Source organism: Hirundo rustica, chromosome 8, assembly GCF_015227805.2.
Source record: "Hirundo rustica isolate bHirRus1 chromosome 8, bHirRus1.pri.v3, whole genome shotgun sequence".
Taxonomy (NCBI): Eukaryota; Metazoa; Chordata; class Aves; order Passeriformes; family Hirundinidae; genus Hirundo; species Hirundo rustica.
In genome coordinates, this window is record NC_053457.1 from 19,160,125 (window position 1) to 19,187,204 (window position 27,080).

A 27,080-nucleotide genomic window follows, 5' to 3' on the forward strand; every position below is an offset into this window, starting at 1 on the left:
GCCGCGGCCGGGCCGGGCCGGGCGTGCCCCGCGGGTAGCGGTGCGGAGGGAGCGGCGGAGGCGGAGCCGCCGGGCCCGCCCGGCTCGGCCCACTCGGTTCGGCCCACTTGGCTCGGTCCGCCCGGCTCAGCCCACTCGGCTCGGTCCGCCCGGCTCAGCCCACTCGGCTCGGTCCGCACGGCTCGGCCCACTCGGCTCGGCCCACACGGGGCGGCCCTATCGGCGGTGCCACCGCCCGCCCGGCGCCGCGCTGCGCCAGCCTTGAGCCGCCCGGCCCGGCGTGATTCAGCGTTTCGGCAGTAATACTGTGTGAATCGCCCCCGCTCCCCGGGCTCCATTTCCAGAAGCCTTGCAGCCTCCGGAACGGTGCCCGTGGACGTGCTTCCCTGCCCTCCCTCGTCTTCTGCATCTGCACCGCCTCCGGGGCCTCCGAAGCCTTCGGAGACTCCGGGGCCCGCGCAGTGCCGCCCTGCAGGGCTCTGCGCTGTGTTCCACAGCGGGCTCCGTACAGAAAGCGGCGGCGGCAGCAGCGAGGAGGGCGGCGGTGCCGCCTGGCCCGCCCGGCGCTCCCCGCGGCCGCAGCGAGCATCCCCGGGTGCCTCCGGTGCCGGACACCCGCGCCTCGGGCACCGCCCGTCCTTCCGAAGGGCCCTGGGGCGCTGACAGCGGTCACTGCTGCTCTTACACACACGGATCTTACACACACACACCCATCCGTCATCTTAGAGCATTGTCTAAACGTATCGAACCTTATACAAATGGGCTTAAGTTGCGTGCAGGGTTACCATCACGGCTTCCTGCAAACACGTTTCATCTTCGTGCTCCGCGGCGCTGCATTGCACGGCTGTAATTAACCAGAGAAGCGTGTCTGCGGTCACGGAATGTGTGACCGGCCTTGCAAAAACTTGGAACAAATTCAATCCTTTAAAATAAATATTGTCCCAGACCCATAGTAATATCCATAGAATAATAAGAAAACTGATACTAAATATGCAATGCTAGAGCAAGAGAGTGTCAAGAACAGAAAAGTTTCTGTTTATTTAGAAAGCATTAAGATGTTAATTGAAAAATCATGGAAGTTTTCATACCACACCCGTGTTTTGATATGTGGCTATGTCACTAGATACAGAGATACTATATGACCCTTTGCATTCCTGGATGCCTTTTCTTAAAACTGTTTGATTTTAAAGAACTTGGGTGGGAGAATTATTGCTGAGTGATTCACAAGTTTTTTGTCAAATTAGTTACAGATCACTCTTCCTTGCCAAGGGAAAAGGCAAATTATAAAATGCCACAATTGCCACTGTCAAACATTGTAATTATATGCTAACCTAGGCTAAATGGAAACCAGCATAAAATATGTAAAGGGACTCTGTAATTTACTATGGTATAGTTGATTTACATTATTTTTAAAAAGGAAAAACTGCGTTTCAGGCAATTGTTTGGCTGACCTAATGCTTCTGAGGGAATTTTTTGTCAGCGTGTGTCCATTTCAGCTCCAAGGAAATTTCCAGATATGAATTTTCTCTTATAAAATGTGTAGATATGTTTGAAGACATTTCCCATTCTTCTCATTCAAGTAAAGAAAGACTTTTTATTTAATATGAATGCATCTGTTGTTCCCAGCTCATTTCCAAACACGTTTTCCAAGCTTCTGCGTTTGCTGCTATGCGGCGCAGCTCTCCCTGAAAGTTAGCCCCGCCCAACAGCTTGCTCTGAAGTGAAAGCAGCAGAGCTGTAGAAAGATAAATTTATGAGTTTTCCTGTGGAGTGCCCAGCAAGTTACAGAAATGGCTAGAGAAAGCCATTGCATAACTGTCCTCTTACTTATTCTAATTTAAGCACTTTCCTGCATTTACTTTACTTAATAGGCATTTGTGTCAAACCACAGCATAAAGATGCAACTAAATTAGTAAAAAATAAGGAAACTAGGGCAAAGTTCTACATTTCAGAGAGAAGATAGCTGCATTTTCCCGTATGTACCAAGCAGTGTACCAAGGAAAAGAGATGCCTGGAACAGAAGTGGAGACAAGAAACCCATAGATAATTAGTAGCATAGTAAATCATTAGTGTCCACATTTGGTTTTGGCATTGTAGTAACCTTACAAACACTTTCTTTTCTGTAACTACATACAACCTTTATTTTCCAGAAAATACATGGATCTGTGTAAATACCCCAATCCTTTTCCTTCTCAATCCACTGCCTCTTTTCATCACTATAAAATACCCAGGTGCTAGAATCTTGAATGTTACTCAGAGTAGTAGCTGTACTAATCTTTATCTTGAGCTCTGAAACATCAGTTCCAACAATCCCTCCACACACAGAGACATACAAACACACAGACACTTAAATGAAACACAAGGCGTGTGGGTGTGGGTATGTTACTAAGGCTCTCCAAATTCTTGTAGAAACTAGAAGCTCTAATATGTAAGATTACATTGAAGATTACTGATTTGTTGGATTTTTTTAAAGGAGGGAAAGGGTGGAAGAGGGAAAGGAGGGAAAAGAAGGGAAGAGGAAAAGAAGGGAAAAGAACAGTTACCAAGTACTAACATCTTTACTGTCATGCTGATGGTTATGGTTTCTTCTTCCTCTCATCAGATTTGAGTCATTTTTCTAAGAGTGCTAAGTGTGCTAACACACTTTTACTTTTTTTTTCTTCCCTAGTCTGCAGCTTCATCTTACATCTGAATTTACTATATATAGTGCCATTTATATATGTTACAATCTATTTCTTGGTTGTCTTTGTTACCCCCAAAGTCAATTTTACTGTGCATTTTTTATTATTTTAAAATAAGCATCAGTGAGTTGTTCATAGATGCTCCAGTCTCCAGGCCATTCCCATCTCTGTTGTTGTGTGTGTAGCATGTAGCAGGCATTGCTCTTGCTAGCATCAGGCTCTAAGCTTTGCACTGGCTTTGCATGGCCTTGGGACCAAGGTTTGCCAGGTCTGCTCAGTTTGAACTTATCCTGACCTGCCTGCAGCTTTGTTTTCCTTGGCACAGCTGTGATGGCAGTTTCTCAAACTGACTACCTCTGTCTAATTTGATTTGTGAAAGGAAAGTCGTGTGTTTATGTAGAGAGCAGCAACAAACACTTCTTATGGCTGGGATATTTAGTACTCTTAGACAATGGCATAGTCAGAAAAACACAGGCCTGGTACAGCAGCAGAGAACAGGAGGTACAGGATGAAGGAGTGTAGAGAGGGGAAATGAGAGTTTGTGTGTGTTATGTGGGTGACACACCACCAATAAAACAGGAGCCTACATCATAGCACAGAATTGTGCAAAGATGCATCAGCAGAGGCACAAGGAGCAAATGACCCTACCCCAGTCTATGCATGATAACCACGTTAGCCCACACTAGCCTGAAAAATTCTCCTTATCATGGATGCCTCTCTCTTCGAACATTATAAACGCTGGGAGCATTAGGAACTGTGCCACATTCTCCACAATACAAAGTAATATGTGGCACAGAGCCAGGCTGAAAGAGAGCAGCTTAGTGACTAAACAGTTTCGATTCTGCAGACTGACTATTCTGCTTTGCCAAACCCAGAGAAAAGCTAAGTTTCACTTTCTGTTCCCAGTTATTTCACCACAAATCACATGAGGGCTGGATCAAATAAAATGGAAAGCACAACAGTGGGCAGCACTTCTTTGTCTTTGAGGCTGCCTGAAGATGAGTGAGCAGAGAAGAGAAATCATGAGGTAAGAAAGCAATCCAGTCTCTGAAAGATGTTTTTTTTCTCTATGCCATGGGAAATAATGCTTATTCTTTACATAGATGTGAGGGACTTTGAGCATCCAAAAACCAGAAAATATTTTACAGAATATTTAGAGAAGAATCAAAATAAAATAAGGATGCTCTTGAATGTTGTCACGTTATTGCTTCTCCGATGAGGTTCAGTCTCTGTGAGTAGAACAGAAAGTCAGAAAAATTTTGTGCGTGCAGTGTGGGGATGAAATCCAGGTTGCAGCAGGTGCAGCTGGTGCCCAGGCAAAGAGGTGTAATCTGTCTATAAAACCTGTGTTTGTGACATTTCTCCTTGATTTGCCTCCTCATAATTTTGCAATCTTTCCACTCAGTCCTTCTTTTACCCAAAAGGCTTGATTGTGCAGTTGAGCAGCAGCATATGCTGTTCCCCACGGGCTGTTAGACTGCTAGGTGTTACAGGAGGGGCAGCAAGGAAGTCTTTCTAAGAAAGGAGGATTTGACTGAGAAGCCTCAGTAATAGAATTGTGCGTTCTTCTTTAATTAATTGTCCTTCTTTAATTAAGGAAAAGCACAGTGTGGACCAAAATGTCATCTCTGTGTTGTAAAAGTGTCCCCTTGGTTTGTGTGACAAAGGCCAGTCTGTGCATCCTCACAGGGACACAGGTAGGCAATGGCAGCAGGGAAAACCCAAATAAGAGCCTGCCCTGGTAGCTCCCAGGCCCCATTTGGAAAGAAAAAGCAGTTGAAGTATGGGAGAGGGGTTGTCCTGATTTCACCTGGTATAGAGTTAATTTCTTCTTAGTAGCCGATACCGTGTTTCAGGTTCATTATGCAAATTATGTGGATAACACACTCACATTTTGTTTGTTGTTGTGTTTAACCTCGTTAAGGACTTTTTTGTGTAATGTGCTTTGCCAGTGAGGAGGTGCACAAAAAAGCTGGAGAGACCACACCTGGGACATGTCACCCTGGTTTTTCTGAGTTTTTTAAAGCCTTTTGATTGTTCATAAGATGGAGTCAGTCTTTTTAGCTTTGGTACAATATTAGGAGCAGTTTTTGCCTTTTCTCACACATGTAACATAAACAAATCCTTTGTTTTTCATTCCTTGTCTTTTGTTTGCATATTTCTAACCTGAAAACTATTGTAACTGACAGTTGGTCTGGCCATTCAGCTGGGAGGTGATAACTCCAGAAACCAATACACAACCAGACGCACAAATGTATAAAAAGTAAGAAATAAACAGGCAGGAGGGCTCTCGGCTTGGCTCAGCCTTGGGCTCTCTGGGAGGAACATCTCTGCCCTGCAAATCTCTCATCTCCGTGTGGTTGTTTTGCGTGTCGTGATCACAGGGACAGGTGATCTGAACTGGCCAAAGGTATATAGCACACCAGAGAACATCATGCCCAGTATATAAACTGGGGGAATTACCTGGAAGGGGGCTGATTGGGGTGCACGGACAGAGTCTGGCATCGGGCAGCAAGTAGTGCGCAATTGTACAGTGCACCACTTGTTTTCCTTTGAGTTTTATTTTTTCCTTTTACCATCATTACTAATATTTACTATTATTATATTTTATTTTGTTTCAGTTATTAAAAAATATTAAATTCTGATCTTAACCTACAATTTTTACTTTTGATTCTCCTCTCCAATCCACCAGTGGGGGCAGGGAGAGATGAGTGAGCAGCAGCATCATGCTTAGCTGCCAGCTGGGCTTGAACCACAACAGGGAGAAAGGGGTATTAAGAACCAGTTGTAAGTCACTACGGTCTGGTTAATAAGGGTGTGTGAGTGTGTGTGTCTAGGGGTGAGACACCTGGGGAGAGAGAGAGAAGCTCCTTAACCAGACACTGGATGTCCAGAGCCAGCATCTGGGGAGCCACAGGGTTAGTGAGTGAGTGTGTGGTTTGTACCAGCAAGTGGAATGGGGTTGCATACTCATGGGCTGTACATCCAAGTACCAGCAACTGGAGGGGCTGGTGTGATCTGAGACCTAATTCCTGAATACATGAACCATATAATTGGTATAACCATTATGTAAGAATGGTGCTGTGATCTAACATACAGGGAGTTAAAAATGCAGGAAATTTAAAATTAAATTTATAATACAAACCATAACATGTACAAAGGTTTAGAAAATGGACTAAATAACATTCTTTATAGTTAAAGGGAATCCTATGTGATTACATCTTTCGAGTGGGATTCAGAAATTGTTCCCAGTGCAGGAAATATGTTCCTGAGGTCCAAGCTTTACTACAGAGACCAGCCCTCCATTTTAACATCCACAGCAACATCTGTTCCTATGTAAGGGATGCCCCAACACACTGGCAAGAATGATTACTAAAATCACTATTCATCACTTTGGACCTAGGGCTCCCTACAGCTTTGGATTATTTGAAGTATTGTGGACTAAGGGCACCAAGTAAGGTATTGCCTGCCTTTAAAGTACATCATGCCTGGTTTAAAAAAAAAGAATAGCAAAAAGAAAACGGGGTATTGTTGCATTGTGCGACAGGGTATAAACAACTTTTTCTTTAATTTCTTCTAGTACCATTTCCAAGGATTCCTTGAAGACTTCCCTGCTGCAGTTAGAATGTCATTTTACGTGGGCTTTGCTGAAGGAGCATGTAGGTCTTGAGGCCCTAGAGGAAACAATACGTGATCATATCAAGTTCGTCGTAGAATCCAACATTGTAGATTATAATATACTCTCCTATGTATGTCACCTGAAGAATTCAAATGAGGAAGCCCTGAGAAATCTCAGAAAAGCTGAAGAAGCTATTCAAAAACATCACCCAGGTGAAATTGCCAGGAGAAGTCTTGTTACATGGGGGAATTATGCCTGGATTTACTACCATATGCAGAGATATGAAGAAGCTCAAGCTTATGTAAGCAAAGTGGAAAACAGCTGCAAAAAGCTTTCAAGTACTGCTGATGGGAAGATTCAGCTTCCAGAGATCTGTGCTGAGCAAGGATGGGCATTTTTACGTTTTGGGAGGAATTACTTCGAGAGGGCAAAGAATTGCTTTGAGAATGCTCTGAAGAGTGATCCCGATAACCCAGATTTTAATGCTGGCTATGCAATAGCAATGTATCGCTTGGAAGATTGCGCTGAGAGGTATGGTGAAGAGATGAAGTCATGCCTTGAGGCCCTGAAGCAGGCAGTGGAACTGAATCCAGAGGACACTACCATTCTGGCATTACTTGCATTAAAACTCCAGCGATTAAAGCGAGGTCATGAAGGGGAGAGGTACATTGAAGAAGGACTGCAGAAAACCCCTGATTCTCCTGTTTTCCTGCGACATGCTGCTAATTTTTACAGAAAGAAAGGAGATGTGAACAAGGCAGTGGAAATTTTGGAGAAGGCCCTAGCACTGACGCCACAGTCTGTCGTTCTGCATCACCAACTAGGACTCTGCTACAGAAGTCTGCTACAGAAGACACTTCACTTGAAAAGGACAAGATACACACCTCGAGAGGAAGTGGAGAATCTCATCCAGCTTGCCATTTTTCATTTTAAAATAGTGATAGAAAAAAAGCCAGTATTTTTTTCTGCCTATGGTGACCTAGCAAACATATATGCACTAGGCAGGAGGTATGAAGAAGCAGAAGAGCTATTTCAGGAAGTGCTTCAGAGAAATGATGTACCCTGTGAGGAAAAACAAGAAATCTACTTCTGTTATGGCAATTTTCAGCATTTTCACATGAAGTCAGAATCAGAAGCCATTAAGTATTACATAGAAGGTCTGAAAATAGACAAAGATTCCTATGGAAGAAAAAAGTGCAGTGAAGCTGTGGAGACATTGTTGGGACGGAAAATTAGGAGCGGTTTAGGAGATGCCACAGACATTGGTACACTTGGACTCGTTCATAAACTAAATAGTAAGAAACAAGAGGCAATTGAATGTTATAAGAAAGCTATTGCTTTGGATCCCAACAATGAAGAGTATCAGACTGCATTAGTTGAGCTACAACTTTCCATCTCAAGCTAAAGCTCACAAAAATCCTATGTACCAAAAAAAACCCCAAACCAAGGACATTTCAACTGACACAAAACTTCTTTTGTTGTTTGTTTTTCATTTGAAGGTAGACATTATGACCAGATGGAACACGATGGCATCACTTTCATGGTGGTCATAGTATAGAAACTGCAGATAACAATTGTTTGTTTGTTTGTTCACTAACAGATAGCACACTTGGATAACTATAGAATAAATATATACAATATAACCTGATGCTAACATGGGTATAAATGTACTTAAGTGATGGTCTGTAGAACATAGAACTTCTACATTGAAAACAAACATTATCTTCAACTGAGAAAAAGATAAGGGAATCATATTGTAGTATTTTGTCTGTACACTTGAAGGGCATGCTTATACACAAAGAGAATTTCTGAAGCTTTTTTAGGCATTTCAAAAATATCCTCTGTAGAAGAAACTTTCGTTGAAGTCTTGTTCAGTTTACTACCTTGTATGCTGTTGAATTATGAAAAACAAACTGTTTAGCTAGTCCACTGGAAAACTTACAAAGTGTGTATTATTGTTGTGAACTACTAAAGTCTGTTGAATACATCAACTGTTGCTTCTGGGTATCTCTTTGATGACCAGCCTTCATGTTAGTAGATTAAGTAAAGATAAATAGCCATTCCAAAAAGTAAGAAGGAGAGAGTTTTAGTAGAATACAAAAGGCTGAGAAGACAGCCCCATTTATTTTCCCTGAGCTCTCAGCAAAAGGGAAAGCTCTCCAGGGGCATTGCTCCAAAGAATTAAACTGCACAAAAGAGCATCTCTCTAATTTACCCAAAGCACCCTAACAGGAACCACAACAGCAAACATCTGGAGAGGAAGAAAAGGCAGTCTTTGAAATGCCAAAGAGAGGGCTATGGCCATGCTTGTGAAACAGGCCAGGGATAGCAAACACACACAAGAAATGACCTGAACTGGACATGGAAGGCAGAGCACTACCAGAGCAGAGTTGGGTGAGCACCACAGAGCAGGGGAACATAAGTGGTGTGTGGATAAAGGATTGGGTGCTACAGAGTCTACATGAATGGAAGAAAGGGCTGAAATGACAGAATGGGTTGACAAGGTGATTGTCTCCAGATATCCAACTAAATTTCAATATTCTTTGCAACATCCTGGCCTAATTCCCCAGTATTGTACCTTTGTTTGATAGACCATAGTATGTTGCATCAAGCACCAGCATGTCCCTGAGAGTGACCCGCACCTCGGGGCCCAGCGCACTCTGCTAATAAAGAGCTGACAAAAAGGTGAGGAGAAGGGGTCCTGTTTGGAAATCCAAGCACTGCTTATGTCAGCATATGTATCATGGGTACAGCCTCGAATGTGTTCCAGGGACAAGAGCCAAAACGGGGCCAAGGATCCAGGGTTATATACCAGAGAAAATGGGTGGTCTTGATGGTCAGGGTCCAATAGGGATTGGGGGAAAATGGTGCAGAGGGGTGGCCAGGAACCAGGGGGACTAATAGGATCACAGGGGTGTGGTATTGCAGCAAAAATAAGCCAGTGGGGTCCAAGGGAAGGAAGAACATTCTGGGAGGAGTGCATATATGGTGAACAGGAGCAGAGCAGGCTGATATAAACTTAGCAAACCAATAGAACAACAAAACCCAAGAAATATTAACATGTGGCTGCAAAGGCCCATGGGAGGAAAGTTTTTCTCACTCTAATGTAAAAGGGTATCTCAGGCTGCTAGGCTTCCATAATAGTACTCAGGGATAACTTATGCTGTACTTCCAAAACACTTCTGAGCCCTAGCCACTAGTGTAGCATGAAGCAAACTGGTCACAGAGCCTATCAGAAAGTATGTGCATGTGAGTTTCTAGCCATCCTGGAGCATTCCTGCATCCACAACGGCACCCCTGTACAGACAGGATGACAGACCATGAAGGAGTGCAAAACACCAATGCTAGGTCACAAATTATCAATAAACCTCTTCCTTCTCAGCTCTCCTTCAGAGAATCTTTCATAACACAAACAAAAGCCATCAGGTGTACATAATTGCAAACACCCTCTTCCTAAGAAAGAGCTGGAGCAAAATCCACCCTGGTTTCCCAGCACCCTGCCAGCTTCTCTCTTTCACACAAAGGCAATCCTACCTGGGGAAGGAGCAGTGAGGAGGGAGAACAGGAAAGACTGGGAACAGTTCTACCAGACCACTCCTGAAAGCTGGCTGAAATAACAGTGAGGGCAAAGTCAGGAACCGGTGACATTACATTGGTGTGCCCAGTATGGGGACAAAAGGGTCTGTTAGATGATCTCACTGCCTTTGTGAATCTTGAGGGTTTCTAAGATCAGAATCATAGCTATATAAACTCTACTGAGGGCATAGAGGGTGGAGGGCAGCAGAGAAGAATTTAAGGAAGAGGTGGTGTGGGTTCTCAAAGCCATGGTGGCACATCCATCTTCCCATCTACACTGCCATCAGGATGTCTCCTGAAAAAAAGAACCTTGAAGAAATAAGGATAAGTTATAAATTATTTGGGGGGGAAAAAAAAAAAAAAAAGAGCCTGAATTTTTATGAAGAGTCATAGCAGCTCGATCTGCATAGTGAAGAAACTAACTGTGAGATCTAGTAATGCAAAAAGTGTATTTGTTGTGCCTCACCTCCTCTCTACTCTGGACCATACTACTACCTGGGGATGCTCTGTGCAAACACAACCTCCTGGATTTTGGCTCTTGTGAACGAGGAAAAACGTTATTTTCCACATGGTGGTGCTGCTGCATTACCTGGCATGCCAACATGGGGAGCAGGTTAAGCACGAGCTTCGGGAGGCAAACGAAATGAAACACACATTTTAGAGAGTCCAAATCCGTTGGGCAAAACGAAAACTGCACGGAGGCTCAGCTGTACACCTCTCAATTCATATCCAAGTATGAATACATCACTGATACTAGCAGCGTAGGGGAAAAAAAATGAGTGAAGATAACCCTTCAGGAAGTATCAATTTATGACTCAAAAGCACCTTCTAAAGAAAATTGTACTGAAATACACCAGAATAATCACTAAGAAGAAGGTATTCTTTATTGAGGCAAACCTCAATAAAAGACTTTGCCATTATGATCATGTGTTACATTTTAAGTTAAACAAGCTCTTCCTTCTCACAAAAATTTGTAACACTTTAGAAAGCAAACAAGGCATTGTTGTGGCAATATAAAGTACATTCACCATATAGTAACACAGTTCAGGAGATAAATTATTATCCAAGTTGACAGAATGTTTCAGGAATGCTTTTTCTGAAAAAAATAATAATTTTTCAACAGAAGGTAGTTTACTTTTCCAATGTTGTTTTCACACAACTTTCCAAGGTACAATTTATTAAATGTTCCTTATCACCAGAATATAAATATTTTCAAAAGAATTATTATTTCTCAATTTCAAACCTTATGAAATGGAGACAGATGGGATAACTTCTGCAGCTGTCACTTACTTACACTGAATTTCCATCCACTGCACTGAACAGAGCATAATCCCGTCTCTGGATCCATCTGAGGTAGAATCTACGTTGGACAGATGTTACCCCAAGTCAAATCCCACCACGCTGTCCTGAGAAGCCAGAGAGGCTCAGCAGTGCAGTGCTCCAGCTGAGCTCGAATCCATCAATGCTTGTGTCCATCAGGGCTGTTGGGAACACAGAATTACAGGATCATTAAGGGTGGAAAAGGCTCCTAAATCCTCAAACATGCAGTGTTCATCTGGTAAATTGTTCACAGCTAGCTTGGGTATCTTGGCTTTTTCCCATGCTGAGCCATGCCAGGAAATGTCCTCCATGGAGGACAGCCTGAATATTATGATCTCTGAAAAAAAAAAAAAAAAAAAAATTGCAGATACAATAAATCATTTTTTAAAACTATTGTAAGCCAGAGATTTCTATAATGCATTGCCTGAAATATTTCACGTGGCAGATGAAGGTGACCTGTTCAGCCTAGGCTGTGTGGAGCAGGAGCTAGAAGTTTGGCATGAGGCTGCACCAGCCTGGATTGTATTCCCATTTCTTCCACTTGCAGGTCATTTCCTGCTGTGCATCCTTCCTTCTGTTTCTTAGTGAGGGCATTCGTGACAGGGCTGGTATTTCACAGTGTGTTTTATGCATGTCTTTTTTTTTTTTTCTTATGTTTTATGTCTTGCTTCCAGTATACAAGCTTTTCTCCATTGACTTAAGTCAGAGCAGAAACCGTGTCAGAAAGCCGTGAAAGAATTTTACCATTTTCTAGGTAAAAGGTCTGTGGATAAAATCAGTTGAATGTTTGCTGCTAAATAAGATATTTCAAAAAAGAAGTACTGCTTAAAAAACATAAAGGGAAAAGCCTATGAAAAAACCCCTTGAAATAATAAAAAATGCTAATAATGTATTACACAGTATAATTTACTATGATAAAAATGCATATAGAATTATTCCAAGAGGCTTTTACAATATGTAGTTCCAACATGAACAACAGGTGACATGTTGTGATGTGGTAGACAAAGTAATTAAATTTTTGTAAATTTATTTACAGTGGTAATTTATAACTTGTTCAAAATAAACTATATTTTTAGTTGACCACACTATTCCCTACTTTTTTTTAATATTAAAATATTGTATTAAGATCTAAAACATTATCTTCATCAGTACTAATTAACAAAACCAATTCATTTTCTTCCAAATGTGCATATTTTTCCTAACTCATTAAGAAACACCCATGAATATTTTTTTTTTTTTTTCCTAATATATGTTAAAAACTAAACTGGGGCCCAAGACTCAATTTTCACGCTGAGCTGAAGAGAAGTTACAAAATGGGCTTTAAGAAGATTTTGCACTGCTGTCGCTTATTCTACGGTCTGTTCACATAGATCGTGCTACTGGCTCTGACTACATTCCTGAAGCAGGACAGTGAAAAATGCTTCATTTAAATATAAACAATTTTAATATGTTATATCTGAAATACACTTGGATAATAAAACTACTTGATGCACATGCTGTTCATACATATATGTGTGTATATATATATAAATACATTATACTCTTATGTCTGTACTCTTGGTCTAAATAAAACTGGTGAACATCAGTCTATGTTGCTTTCACTTCCAAGGCACAGGGTGGAAAAGGACACCATGAGCAGCCATTGAACACACTGAAGACTAACAAAACTACTAGTTCAGTGTAAGTGAAAATTATTTGGACTCTGATCCATTTGTTAATGAACAGAATAGAGCTTGATACAACATCAAAACACTGAAACTATTTGAATTATGGAATGTGAAGTTTTCCATTGCTGACAACGTTTTCACTCTGGAAATGTAGAAAATCCCGGTACTTATTAGACCACCACATCAGTAACTTACTCCAGGAGCTACATTCACTCCCTGGGAAGCAGCCAACTGGAGTAAATTCCTCACACAAGTAGCAGGAAACTGTCAGCAAGTCGCAGCTCTTGTGTTCTGGCCATCAAGGAAAAGTGACCTGACAGCTCTTCAGATGGTACAAATGAGCAATTGGCACCACCTGAAGATGCAGCTTCTGGGTCTGAAAAGAGACAGGCTTGCAACTGCAATACAGAAACAATTCTGCCAACATCCTCTCCACTGTCAGCCTGTGGGGTGGGCAATCTCTCAGCCATCTGGTTGCATGGACTGTAAAATTCTTTAATAGGTGCTGATTTTAACAAGAGAAAGAGGCTCTGTGTTTGAAAACACAGGAGCTTCTCTGGTCTCTTGGGCTGCCTTTGGGCACCTTCCAACTAATGCAATTAAAGCACATTTGTCTATCAGCATGCCTGATCCCATGGCACAAATTTACTCCCCTTCAGACAGCAGAGCCACCACAGCACATTTTCTACCCTCCAAGACAAGGATCAGCTGAAAGATCATACTCAGAACGTCAGTGTTTAGAAATTCAAATTCTAAAGGTATCCAGAAGAAAAGAAAAAAAGTGAAAATTGCTATAGAGCACATGGGAAAGCAGGTCTAAAACCATATTTGAAATTAAATTGCAATGTATGTACAAAGTTCAGGCACATTGTAAAAATTAAAGTTGCTCCAGATATACTTTCAGTATAAATCAATTTTCTGCCATATTTTCTAAACAAACAAACAAACAAAAAGGAAGAACAAACCGATTACTTTGGCATTTGAAACACTCATTTACAAAGAGTTTCATGCAGATTGATAAATGTAGAGGTTTTATAATGGTGTTTGTGATTAGTCCATCAAAACATACTAGACCACAAAATGAAAAAGCTTGTGTCATTAATAATATTTTTAAATGTAAATGTTATTGTTCAATTTTGGTGACTGATACCTGTGGAGTCAACATTGCATTTCAAATAAATCTGTGAACACTTGTATCTACAAACTCCATTTTCAGACAAGCTTTCTTCTATTACTGCATTAACTTGGTATTACTGTTGTTGTAAGTAGATTCAAGCCGACTAAAACACAAAACACAGAAAAAGGTAAATGAGAGATGTCTTGTTTCACAGGAGAAGGATCTTCAACAGCGTAACACCACAGAGGCCTGTCTGTCTCAGGCTGTGCCATACTGAATCTCAACAACACTTGTCACCTGTTGCTGTAGCTGTTTGTATCCACAGCCAAAACTTCAACATCCCTTTGGTCTAATTCTGCAGTGACAGAATAAGCTATTGCTCCATTTGTCCAGATGTGCTGTTTCAAGGCTGTGGTACCAGTGAGGGACTGCAAATGTGTTCTTTTGATTTTCTTTGCTAGTCTTGCAAAGCACAACAGTGCTGAACTAAATATCATAGAAAATCCACACAGGAGAAATGATGCAGTATAGCTGCCAGTTGTGTCCACAAGCCAACCTGCAGAGGAAAAAAAAAAAGGCTTTTTAGCGGTCCACCAGTATTCTGGTGGATAATTTACAAATCCTGTGACCCAGTTATAAACTTTTGGGAGTTATCCCAGATAAATACAATCAAACAATGCAGGTTTACATCACCATCACTATACTTTTACATCCTGGGGCAGAGAGGGATTTATTCTCAGCAGGCAAATAATATCTTTATGGCCTTTTGTTTGGAGGTCAAATCCACAAGAAAAGGCAGAGCAGTCATAACCACACTATTAAATAAACATCTTCCGACTGCACGGATTTAACTTTAGAAGGCTTAGAGAGCTCTAAAGTCTTCATGCAGAAACATTTATTAACCTATGCCCAGGCTTGTGCTTCACTTAAAACAATTCTATTTTGCAGTAAGTTTTGCTATGGAAAGTTAAATTAAAAGCTTCAGGAGCAGCAATTAATTGGAAATTGATGTAAACATCAGATAAAATATGCAAGCTTGCTTGTTTGAAAAAGATCTCAGACCTTCCACAATATTAAAAACTGTATCAAGTGCTTTCTGAAGAATAATAAGAGTACAGCTCTCATCTTCACTGAAATGGTACGGATAGGAAAAAAGATGGTTAGATATTACAGGGATGAGCTTATGACCAAACAGGAGTGGAGCTGGCTCACCCACCTGTTGTAGCAATGTAGAGACTAAAAGATCAAGTTTAAAAAAAAAAAAAAAAAAAAATCTTAGAATTAAACTCTCTTCAGAAAGATTTAGATTTTACAAAATCATAGAATTTCACAGTGAAATTTTTTACTCCTTCTACTTGCACAGTTTCTAAACTATGTGAAACGGTGATGTACCAGATCATAGAAGCCCATTCCATACTGGTTTGATTTTTAAATTTCATCTCACTCTATATGTAGAAATCATCCCACTGAGACAAGGATGGGAGATCTAAAAAGTTATGAATGCCCATAATGTTATTCCTCTACCCAGAGGCTACCTTCACATTCACCGTGCTGTCCTTCCTCCCCTTTTACATCACACCAACAGGTAAATCTGAAGTACTGATAAGGTTATAGGAAAGTTGTTTGGCAAAACTGACCTGCCACAGGTGGGCTCACTAGATATGGTATGGCGTGAAGAAAATACACAACACCCAGTGCTGATGATAGCAAAGAGGTTCCCACTACATCTGCTGTCATGACAGGGATCAGCGTTACATAGGCTCCGTCAAAGTAGCCAAAGGTAAATGAGAAAGGCACAAGCAAGGGGAAGCTTTGGAGAACTGGCAGGAAAAGACAACAGAGGCCATCCATTCCCACAGCAAAGAGGTAGCAAAAGTACCGATGCTTCTTCAGACACCTGCCAATTTCAAAACAGAAAAGAAAATTATCACTGAAAGCAGTATCTCAGCTTCTGTGCCCTGGCACACAGTGCTTCAGTCTATCTGTTTTCCATAGTTCAATTTTAAGTCCATTTTCTTTCACAAGTCTTCTCAGCAGATGAGCCCAGGTAGGGAAAGCTGCCCACCTACAGCTGCAGAAACCCCTGGCCAGCAGCAGCAGTGTTGCCTGCAGTGTTCTTCAGGATGTTCCTACTGACAGAACCCTGCTGCCAGGATTTTGCAGTCCTGTGAAGTTTTAATGTTCAAGGCAGTATTTCATTGGGCTTTACATCCCAGCTCAGCAAGGTGCTGCCAGTATTATGCATAAAATATTGCAGTATATCTCTCTTAGCTGTCACCTTTCCAGTCAGCCCTTAAATGCAAGCTAATGTGAGTTAAGCAAGATGTTGATTCCTTTCCTTCCTGCTCCACAAAATCAATAATTGATTTTTCCCACAAACTAAATAAAGTGCAAAGAATGCATCATTTAGAATCAAAATCCTCGTTAATTTGGCCAGTATCTACTGATGTTACAGATGCTGTACACTGACATTTGGAGTGAGCTGAGTTCACAAAGCATGGTGAGTTCTTATACATTGGAAAATGTATAACAATTTTCAGTCAGTCCTTCCTAGTATGCGCCTAACAATATTGGGCCAAACTGGGCTAAACTGGGCCAAAGAGGGCCTGGATCTTCTTCCATAAATTCTGTGCCTCCCCAGCAGCACAAAAGAGATGGAAAGGCAGAGGAAGCAGAGTGAAATCCCCTAGGAATTAGATACAGAGAATCACGCTCAACATACCTCAGGGAAAGGGTTTCATTTCCACTATCAAACACATCATTTTTTTCAGTAAAAAAGATATTAAACCCGCAGAATTGAACAAACTCGGAGGAGAAAAAAAGATTAAATAGCAAGCATTTCTGAAAGTTAGACTATGTTGTTGGGGGGTTTTTGAGTTACACATGCTACAGAAAGAGTCCATAATGTTAACTTTTATATGTGTTATACCTCATTTGCATGCAGCCTCCCACCAGCTAAAGCTTACACTTGGTCAGGCAGGAGCCCTTACCTTCTGTCTGTGAGCCATCCAAAGGTGATATTACCAATGATGTCTATGACACCGAGTATGGACATGAGGAAGGCAGCCTGGTGATGACTCACTCCAACACTCAAAGCATAAGGCACTAGGTAGACAAAAAGAGGGCTGCAGCCATATGCCATAAATAAAATTGACACTGCCAGCACCATGAAGCCCGGCATCAGCAAAAAGTCATATTCCTTCCGTGAACAGTAGCATAAACGTTCATGAGGCCATAATTTGATTAAAGGTGAACAGATGGACATTCGCTTTAAGTCTTGCTTGTCTGTTTCAGGGACATAATTCTGTTCAAGAAACTCAGGAGCGGTTTTACAATCCTCCTTAAGAGAAATAGGCCGCATCAAGGCACCACAGACACAGAGGTTTAAAACAAAACCTCCTAGGATGAGCAAAGCTCCTCGCCAGGAAAACTGTTCAATTAAGAGCTGGACCACAGGGGCCAGAATGAAAGTACCAATTCCACTTCCTGACATGGCTATTCCATACGCCAGCGCTTTCCTTTTGTTGAAGTATTTGCCCACCATCGCAATGGCTGGAGAATAACAGAGTGCAAAACCAAGTCCTAGAAGAGAAAGCAAGTGCAGATGGCTTAATACTAAGCATGACATATGGAACGTATCAAATCAACCCACAATGTATTTCCATTAGTTCAAATGAATAGAAAGCTTTTTTTGATTCTGTATCACGCAATCCAGTCTGAGTGTGATGAGAAATTGGGAGGATGCCTTTCTTCCACTGGCAGGGTCACTGACTTGACAAACTTAACTGATGACCATTAATCCACAATAATAAGACTCAGACAGATGTGATGGGGTTCAATTCATAACAAGAACAAGGATGGTCACTAAACATGAGAGAACTGGTGTGCCAGCCTCTCCTGCATGCAAGATGAGGTCTTGCCCCAGAGTCTGCACCAATGCTGGCACTGGACACACTGTCCTGATGAGGCACCACTTTGTGTTTTGGTCTGTTGCAACCCTGAACATTAATTTTCAGGTCTCTGTAACACGGCACAAAGAACCTGTCTCTGTTACTATTCTACAAAAAACGTTTCTTGGTCTGCTAAACAAACACCTCACAACAGCTGCTTGGAGTCCTGACCATTTTAAATCCCTGTCTACAAGTAAAGAGGGAGGAAAGCCTCAGAAAGTCAGATCCAGTTGAGTAAACAAATAAGATTCATTTCTTGGATGGAGAAAAAGTTTGTGGTCTCTGCTGCAGAATCAGAGAGCAGATTTTAATCATCAAGTGTTTGCCCTAATACTCAAATACGTATTTCTGACTCAGTAGTAGAAATGAGTTCCTGACTAGGGTTTTGGAACATGTCCTACACTGAGGGTAAAACTGTCCCCAGTGCCTTTGGCAGAACTTGCAGATAGAGGATAAAACAGTTCCCCATGCTGTACCCAGCTTGCTACATCCTCCTTAAAGGCCACACTGTGCAGGGAGGCACTAAACCTGCCAGGATGGAATAAGGATTAGAGAGACTGGGCTGTTGGTGCCCAGTCTGGCACCCCTCAGGAGGTGAGGGGAGAAGCAGGGCACAGAGCTGGGGTTGGACCTGTACCAGTAGCAGAGCCAGAGGAGCAGCCCTGAGCTAGACATCATCACTCAAGAGCTATGAAAATTATACTTTATTAGGCATATACACACTTTTTTTTTTTTTTTTTTTTTTTTTTTTTTTTTTTTTTTTTTTTTTTTTTTTTTTTTTTTCCTCCAGTGAGTTGGCAGGGGGGGAAATATGTTTCAAAAAAGCCAACAAATGTCCTGTGAAAAGTGGAGAATTTAGGGCTGAAAACATTTTCATACCTCTTAGAAGAACTCTGCTACTTATTGACCCTCCCCACTCTTACCTCTGCCTCACTCTTTAGTTTCAAGTCCTGCTGCTTTTATGGACTTACACATTCACTTACTGTGGTCCCATTTGCTCTCTGGGTTGGGGGCACCACGTCTAGCCTTTACCAACAGTTCACCTCTCTGTTAATCAGCCCCCACAGACTAAAAGTTCACTGCTTGCAGTGAACTTGGCTCTTTACTACTCTGTGTACGAATTGTAACTGCCTTTCCACCTCAGTATTCACAACAGTGCCAACTAAGGAAGCCTCAGAGGTATTAGCACGGTATGTAGCACAGTCCCTCGAGTTACAAGAAGCCTTTTTATTTGTTATGAACACATTTGTCAAAGATTAACATTGTAATACAGGAGCAACATGCACTAAAATAAGGAAATTTTTTTTTTTTTTTTTTTTTTTTTTTTTTTTTAACAAATAAGCTGTTGGCAGCATTTGAACTGCAGTAATTCCACAAACTCATTACTAAACTCCAGGGGACCAAGTACAAGGTCTTATATCACCGTGGCTACCAGGTCAGTATTAATGAGGAAGGAATGTCAGTGTGACCACGAGCCTCTCTCAAGTTCCTCTGTGCACAACAAACATAGGCAGATAGGACAGAGCACAAATTTGTTTTCACCATACCTGAGCAAAAATTGAGGAGCTGCTACAACAAGACTACCAACCAGCAATTTTTTTTGCTTTTCAACTGGAATGTAATGCAGACAAAAGTAAGGCATACCACTGAGGTGCCTGGTATTCACCAAGAGTTCCTCTACCTCTTACTTACATTTATGGTTTGGTTTGAACTTTTTTCCAAATATGCAAATATATTAGGGCAGTCTAGAACTTCTGCTATAACAAACTCCTCCCAATTCTGAGATGAAACAGGGAAACGTTTTCACATATATCAACCACAACAGGAGTCCTTCCTGACCTCCCATAATTTCAGAACTTTATCAACAGTCCTTTTTGTAACAGAAGGTAAGAGTTGCTTGCAGGGTGCTGCACTTGTGTTATCTGAGATGAGTCAGTGCTGAAGCTCTCATTGGGGCAGCCCCTCTTTCACAACGACAGGAACAGGTCTGAGTACCTCTATTTGACCAGTGCAGTGTCAATATGACATGGAGAAGAGATCACCCATCATTTTTAGCATTCCTGTCTCGTGTTCTGGCAGCAACATAGGGGCTGAATGCATCCTACCTGTGAGGACTCCTAACGATAAGTAGAGATGCTCCAGACTGGTGGCGAATGAGCTCAATATTAGTCCAGCAGACGCAAGCAGCCCTCCTAGCATGATACCAACTTGGCAGGATACATGATTACTGATTAAACTCCCAAGCGGGGCTTCAAAGAAACAAATAAAGCTGGTAGTTAGTGGCAGGTTCTCACACGCGGTTCACTGAACAGTTAAAAATGAAAAGGAAGCAGGAGAAAGCAGGAGAAAATGGTAATTGCAGCTAGAGTGGTCTTCCAACATATCCTTGTTGTAATGGCATGAGCACCAAATATATAGAAAAAAAACTTCTAAAAGAAATTTTCCTGAAAGTCAGGATAAACTTGAAACTTCAGTAACTTTCTCAGCAGCCATTTCTGTAGATCAAAGTCATTATGGAACACAGCTAATCTGCAGTGTCAAGGAGTCAAGACAGGCCACAGCACTGTTCATTACTCCATGCTTACAACACTCAGAATTTTGCCCACCTGGAATCTGCACTTCAACCCTCAGTAACTTTAGGTGTCCTTCCTCACAACTCCCTGACCTTGTGGGCTCTGGGTTAGAGCCCAACAGGAGAGGTCTCACATCTTTTGGAAAATCTCCAGGGCTGTTACCCTTCTCCTGTGCTTCTCCAGCACTTCTCCAAACACTGATGTCTCCCAGATCACCCTTCTTGTACCATGGGATGTCATCACCAGCCCTCTCCCACGTCTACTACCAGCAATGCCAGGGCAGTTACTCTTACTCCTCTCTTTTGTCCGAGATATAACCTGGCTGTCACTGGTGAGTTGTTGCATCTCATTCTGGCTGTGTCCCTCTGCCTTTTTAGCAATTCTTGTGGATTAACCTCTTCTACAGGACTAGGGCATGGATTTTCACCAAGCTGTACAGCTTTAAAGCAAACCCATGATAAATTCAGTACAACTGCTGTGTTGATGTACATGATTTTTAATAATATCAAAATTTCTTTTAAGAGAGAAGACTAAGTGTAAATATACACTTTTGATAAAAAGAGGATGACTGTGACTTGATCTGGAGGCAAGATGTACATCCTGTGCTACATCTCAAATACGACTCCAATCAAAAGGCAAAAGAAACAATTGCTCAGTTACTAGCCCTCAAACATGAGGTGTCCCAAAAGACCTCAACAAGAGTACATTTCTGAAGAATTAGATCATTTCACAAAACAAGGTTATGCTTATTTTCTTTAGTATGAAGACACTCCCTTGCACAACTGCGTTGGGGGAAGCAGCTTGGATATAACATACCCCAGAGATCCCACAGTATCATTCTTTCCCAGCTGACTCCACCAACTTGTGAACATGCTAAAACCAGATAGAGCCAATGCAAAAGCAGCCACATTATTCTTAAAAGGGTAATACACACCACAAAGCATCGTAGCACAGTCGACAATGGAGTGGATCCAAGCAGTTCTGGCATAATCCTGCCCAAAGTATGCCTGGAACTCCACAAAAAAAATGGAGATGCACCTAGGGCAGAAAACATGAACATAAATCTATTAAACATGGAATATTTGCCTCATGGAAAACTGGTGTCACTCTTCAGGTACAAAAATACCCACTTGAAGGTCCTCTCCAGCTCCCAGGAAAGACAAAATTGTCATGAGCATTATAATATCACGTTTCCTGCTGAGGTATGTGCTGCTAGAGTTTTTATAACTCTTAGTATTTTGAACTAAAAGGAAATTTAAATGCTAATTCTCGGCAGCAACTTATAGCCCATATGATGATGTTGCCAGGCACAAAAAGCCCTGGCTTCACAGTTCTTCACTGACCTTGTTTCTCGTTATCCCACGCACACACAAACGGTGAGGGTAAGGTCAATATAATACCTACAGAACAAACACCACCTGCAGCTATGTGTTCATGGATGGACAAGCGCAAAGCAACTCCTCACAAACAGAGAATCAAAACACAGCAGGAGCCTGTGGACCTTCCAGCAGTTTAATAAAATGCTTCCAGGAGAGGTTACTTTGCTCAGCTTAACAAATGTTACTGTTCAATAAGTTTCTGCAGTGGAACACATTAAAAGGCTGCATAATTTCTTCTCTTTTCTGGATCAACAAGAGATGCCTTTTCCCCTTCTCTTTTTCCCTGAATCAGTGAATGTCCACTTTCTTCAGCTTTTTTATGGCACATGCTTCACTCTTCTATATAGTCTAATGTGTGCCAGACATTAGATGATTCCCTGGATGTAACACATTGAATACATAAACAAGGAATCAAATCCTCTAGGAATTCTCTGCTGTTATTATGGAATTGGTACATTTGTATGCATTAACTAACACTGTGTAAGTGTTTCTATCCCCTTCTGTGCTGTTGACTCAAAGATCCTAGATCCGTGAAGACTTAAGATCCCTACACTGGGAGCTTTATTTCAAAAGAAAGAACTTTAGGTAGGAAACACTGTATTTACATTATACCGACTCTCCAACAAGACACTCTCAGTTTCCCTCACTTACCAGAGTGCTTATCTCTCTGCTTAATATAGCTAAATTTTCCATGTTCACACACACCAGGCTCCTCTATCTCCAGTCGACATCCACGTCACTGTAAAAGCAGTCTCATCCCGGATTTCACTATGTTTATGCAAGGCAACAGTCTAGTCCTGTTCCTCCTATTTTCGAGAAAATATTTTCTGCATATTTTGGATACCAGAAGAGTGTAGAGAGGGGTCTCTTCTCTAGGGTTTGGACCTTCTCAGGCAGGACAGTACCTGAAATGCTCAGAGTAGGAGTAGGGGGTATTTACATGCTTTTCACATTGACTCGGGTGTCACACATGTTCACTGGGATGGCAAAAAATGAGCGTGGCTGTGGGGTCCGAGGGTCACAATGAACCCAAAGAGACCCTACATGATTCCTCCTCACCAGCCAAGCCACCACAGCTTGAAATAGCGCTACCTGCCCCAGGCCTTGACTCTGTAAGAAATCAAGGAGCGGGTGCTGAAAGCTAGAGCAGCTGTCAGAGGGGGCGAGACTAAAGCCAGAGGGCTCATAATCCCTTGGTTGTACTCGCAGCCTTAGGGGTTTCAGGACGCCTTGGAAAATGCAGCAGGAGAGAGTCTGTACCTAACCAGAATAACCCTGTCAGCTGCAGGACATCAGGAGAGATCCCAAACACTTTTCCTAAGGTGGGAAAAAAAAAGCTAATGCCGCAAAGAGGTCAGCAAGACAAGCAGCAGCGTCTTTACCTTGTCACGGCCCTGGTGCAGATGGTGACAAGGAAGCAGCCAGCGACAATCATCCATCCCCAGCCTCCGTCGGGAGGGCCGCTGTGGCGGGCCCGGCGGGACGAGGCCATGGCGGCGGCTCCCGCTCCCGGCCTCAGCGCCTGGCTCCGGCCCTCATGGCCGGCACAGCGGCCCCGGGCTGCTCGGCACGGGATTCTCCGGCCATCTGGGGAGAGAAACAGGCGAGCGGGAGTCAGGACACACCGCACCTGCTGTACCATAAACGCCTGGGCACCACATCCTGCCTCAGCTCTACCTACTGCAGAAAATTCAGCGTTTTCTTTCACGTGCCGTTTAGGAGCATTTGTTGGAACCAAGAAGGCCGTCAGAATTTGAGGCAGTGTCTGGTATCATGCTTTTCATGATCATCTGGGTAATTTGCCCAGTGCTTGCATCCTAGCACTCAATACCCTCTTTCCCCCTGCATGTCACTGCATACGTGTCACTGCATACGTGTAAAGTCACTTTGCTGCCAGTCACTCATTCACATCCAGCAGGCTCCCACACTCATGCCATTCCCTGGCCTGAACTGTATTTTCAATTGCAGTCTGTACTCGAACTAGTTATTCTTACTTGTACACAATTTAGCGCAAAATTTTGTTTGAGAGAATACAGTTTTCACCTTTGTACAAGAAGGGAATATTTACTCCACCACCAGAGCAGATCTGATGATAAAATGACCTCCTTATTCTCTCAAGCTAATCCCTAGATGAAAGCTGTAATCAGCAGGACATAGCAACTTAATTTTGTGAGCATGGACGGTTCACAGAAGGTTAGAGCTAGCCTGCCCCCCTCTCCTAACCACTTAAACCAAAACCGTGTCTGCATCCAGGCCATGAAATGGTCTTTAAACTCGCACTGGGTGCTGTAGGACACTGCAGGAGACCAAATGACACCCACTGGGCCCTAGGTGAGTCACTGGGTCATGTGCTTTGCTAATGGGTCCAGCAGTCCTCACTCCTTTCTGCATCAGTGACTGAGCGGCAGGGCTCGGTGGAGGGACCTGAAGTGCCCCAATTTCCTCAGTGCACGAACACGTAGTGCAGGCTGTCAGTGCTGGATTTCAGTCCACGTTTCTGCCATCACCAGCAAGGCCTTAGCCTCTAGATGGATCAAAGATTTATAAGACATAAGCAGAATATCTGGGATCTCTTTGAGTTTTGCTTGAAGAGAAAGCTCAAATGGTTTCTATCTCATCTAGCTACAACAGATGCTAAGTATGCAAGATTCCCATTGACAAGAACCACAGGTTTCCCAAGAAGTGCTACCTGTTACAGTAGGTCAGAGGTCTACAGAGCCACTTAAAATGGCAATTCAAGAAAGCAGCTACATGGTTAACATTGTGCATCCTCAGTCCTTGAAGCTGCTCCGACAGGTGATGCTCAAGGCTTGACTTTGCAAAGCCCAGAGCTCCTTGACCCAAAACAGCAAGACACTCTAGAACCAGCCCTAAACACCACCACGTCTGAACCTTTGAGAAGTGTTCATCAATGATCTCCTTGAGATATCCAGAGTTGCAGCTCAAAACCAAAACCAGAATTATTTTCAGGAAAAAAATACACACTGCCAAACTCACGGGTGAGCAAAATAGGAGAAAACAGGTATGACAAATGAAAAACACAACATGTTGAAAGCTTAGTTGAATTCCTACTAGGCTGTAAAAAATATCCTGTAACAACACTGTACAAGAGGATCAACAGACTCAAGTTATGTTCAAATGCCTAGATGATTGAATAGCCCATAAGAATCCATGAATTAACAGGCCATTCATAAAGTTCAAGTTATTCAAAGCTGAAGAGTTTTCTGGCAATCACAGGTAATATAGTTTGGTGGAGTTTGTATAAGCACATGATCCATCACAGAGGGATCCCAAGCAATTCAGACATACCACTGCAGCACTTCTGCAGTCCTGGCAAGGAGAGCTTCTTGTTTTGTGTCTGGGCAGTATATTTGATTGCCCCTTCTACAAGAATGCAGTTTGGTGGGGGGGTGGGGGGAGGGGGGGTGGTGCGGTTCAGGTTCTGATTATTTAGGGTGGAGGAAGAAGTTCCAGGAATGCCAGGATGGATAACAGTAACCCTTCAATAAGCAGAAATATACGTAATATCTTTCAGAGGAGTCAACAATCTCCAAATACAGAGACCTAACTAATTTTAATGCACAGACAGTAGTAGCTGGGTGGTATGTTCTCAGTCTAGATCTCTGGCCCAACTTCCCAGGCAAGCTTCAGATCAGGGTTGAGACCCTAGTTCTCATTTTTAGCTGTACATTAACGTACTTGGGAAGATTTGATGTCGTATCAGGCTAAGTAAACATAGATTAGCTATTTGGTTACATGATTACTTGCTGTTATTTTCCCAGAACCCTGCCAGCAAACATTTAATGAGGTTACAAGCAATTGAAAACAACCATATTATAAAAAATGCCTGGCCAAAAGGAAAAGGCCACCCAGCCTCCCTACAGCAGATTAGTGCAAGTCTCATCTCCTTGAGTCCCCACTTCCTTCAAGGAGTGCTGTGCCTTTCACAGCCATTGAAATAGGCAAGTTAAATAATTACCTTTCTTGTTGCTGCACATGTCTAAAAGCACTTATTATGTCAACCTGACAATTTCCTTCGGAGGTTAGGAAACTTCATTTGCTTACAGCTTGGTGCTGTTTTCTAATTATCTGTATGGTGGATAGCACAGATTGTGTACTCTGCAAATGAAGTTGAAGAGCAAGAAAGCACACTTTATCTGAGCAATCTTGTCCTCCCCATTCCCAAATGCCAGTTTGCTCTCATGTTGCATCTTTTTCATCACCTTTCTGGTATAGGATAAGACTCTTTTTGCATATTTGCTCCACTGTAAGGCCTGGCAGCAGTAGCTGCTGTTACAATGTATCTCAGATGTACATGAAAGTTCCCGCTACTTGAGACAAAGAAAAGCAGGGTTAAAATACAATCTCATGAAACAGCTCTATACTTTGCTAGATAATTTTCACCCAAGAACTAAGTCAATGTGCTTAGCTATGAGTTCAAAGGAGGTGCAAGTGGGGTGAAGATAGCACAAATTCTGCTGATCCCTTAGAAAGATTAAGTTACCCAATGTGCCCTGGCAGCTCACTGAACAGTGACTCTGTTCCCCCAAGTTAAAACATTAGGTTTAATTTGGCAGGATAAATAATTTATCATTTACTTCAGCAGCTGTTTTTGACAAGCCTAGAAAGAAAACAAGTGCTCCTGAGAGCATCTCCCTTACTCAGTCACTCAGCAAAGAGAAAGGAGTGTGTGAGGTTACTAAAAATGCACTGCCATAACCTTGCACCTCATCACAAGGTCCCTTTTGCCAGGAAAAGGAGCACAAAAATCCATGGCAGCTTAGCAACCAGCCAGCACAGCGACAGGAGCCCCTGACCTTTTAAAGAGCTCACGGCCAGCAAAGCGCTCGCTGCTCCCTCTGCCCACCTCTCCTGCCACCCTAAAGGTTTCCCTCTTTAGAGAAATTCGTTCAATAGTGATATCACAACAGTGTGAAGCTGCAAAGCATTTGTATGACAAAGGACACACGATCAGCAGGTACAGTCACACTAGCCTGCCTGGGGACCAAGGGTGGCTTTTTTCCTGCCTTGTTCACCTGCTCTAATTTCAAAGTTGATGTACTTGGCAACTCCCTCATCTCAAGAAATATCATCTCCAGTGCCTGAAAGTTTGGGTGCTTTTTGAAAATGCTCCATTTGCAGAGGAATACAGCTTCAGCCAGAGGAACAGCCATAAGGTGAAGTTCGTATCACAGCTT

General features: G+C 42.4%; 2 protein-coding genes across 6 annotated transcripts in view; one reads left to right on the plus strand and one right to left on the minus strand.

Annotated features, from left to right (window-relative positions):
* Positions 1–3,486: 3,486 nt before the first annotated feature.
* Positions 3,487–10,509, plus strand: LOC120756191 (interferon-induced protein with tetratricopeptide repeats 5-like). Its single transcript, XM_040072097.2, has 2 exons — positions 3,487–3,708; positions 6,262–10,509. Exons 1-2 carry the CDS (start codon positions 3,680–3,682, stop codon positions 7,703–7,705), a joined length of 1,473 nt encoding a protein of 490 aa, XP_039928031.1. The 5' UTR covers positions 3,487–3,679; the 3' UTR covers positions 7,706–10,509.
* Positions 10,510–10,683: 174 nt separating this feature from the next.
* The window catches only part of SLC16A12 (solute carrier family 16 member 12), a 32,227-nt gene continuing 15,830 nt past the window's right edge, over positions 10,684–27,080 (minus strand). The window contains exons 2-9 of one of the 5 annotated variants that reach the window (XR_005702052.2): positions 23,265–23,469; positions 21,438–21,541; positions 20,036–20,179; positions 16,971–17,562; positions 15,618–15,877; positions 14,278–14,536; positions 14,014–14,143; positions 10,684–11,357 (exon numbers count right to left, since the gene is read on the minus strand). Coding sequence is in view for 3 of the 5 variants with exons in the window: in XM_040072134.2 (XP_039928068.1) it covers positions 11,428–11,533; positions 14,278–14,536; positions 15,618–15,877; positions 16,971–17,562; positions 20,036–20,179; positions 21,438–21,541; positions 23,265–23,374 (1,575 nt within the window). In the remaining 2 variants the exon portion in view is untranslated. The other 4 variants (XR_005702051.2, XM_040072137.2, XM_040072134.2 and 1 more) reach the window with 4 other exon arrangements.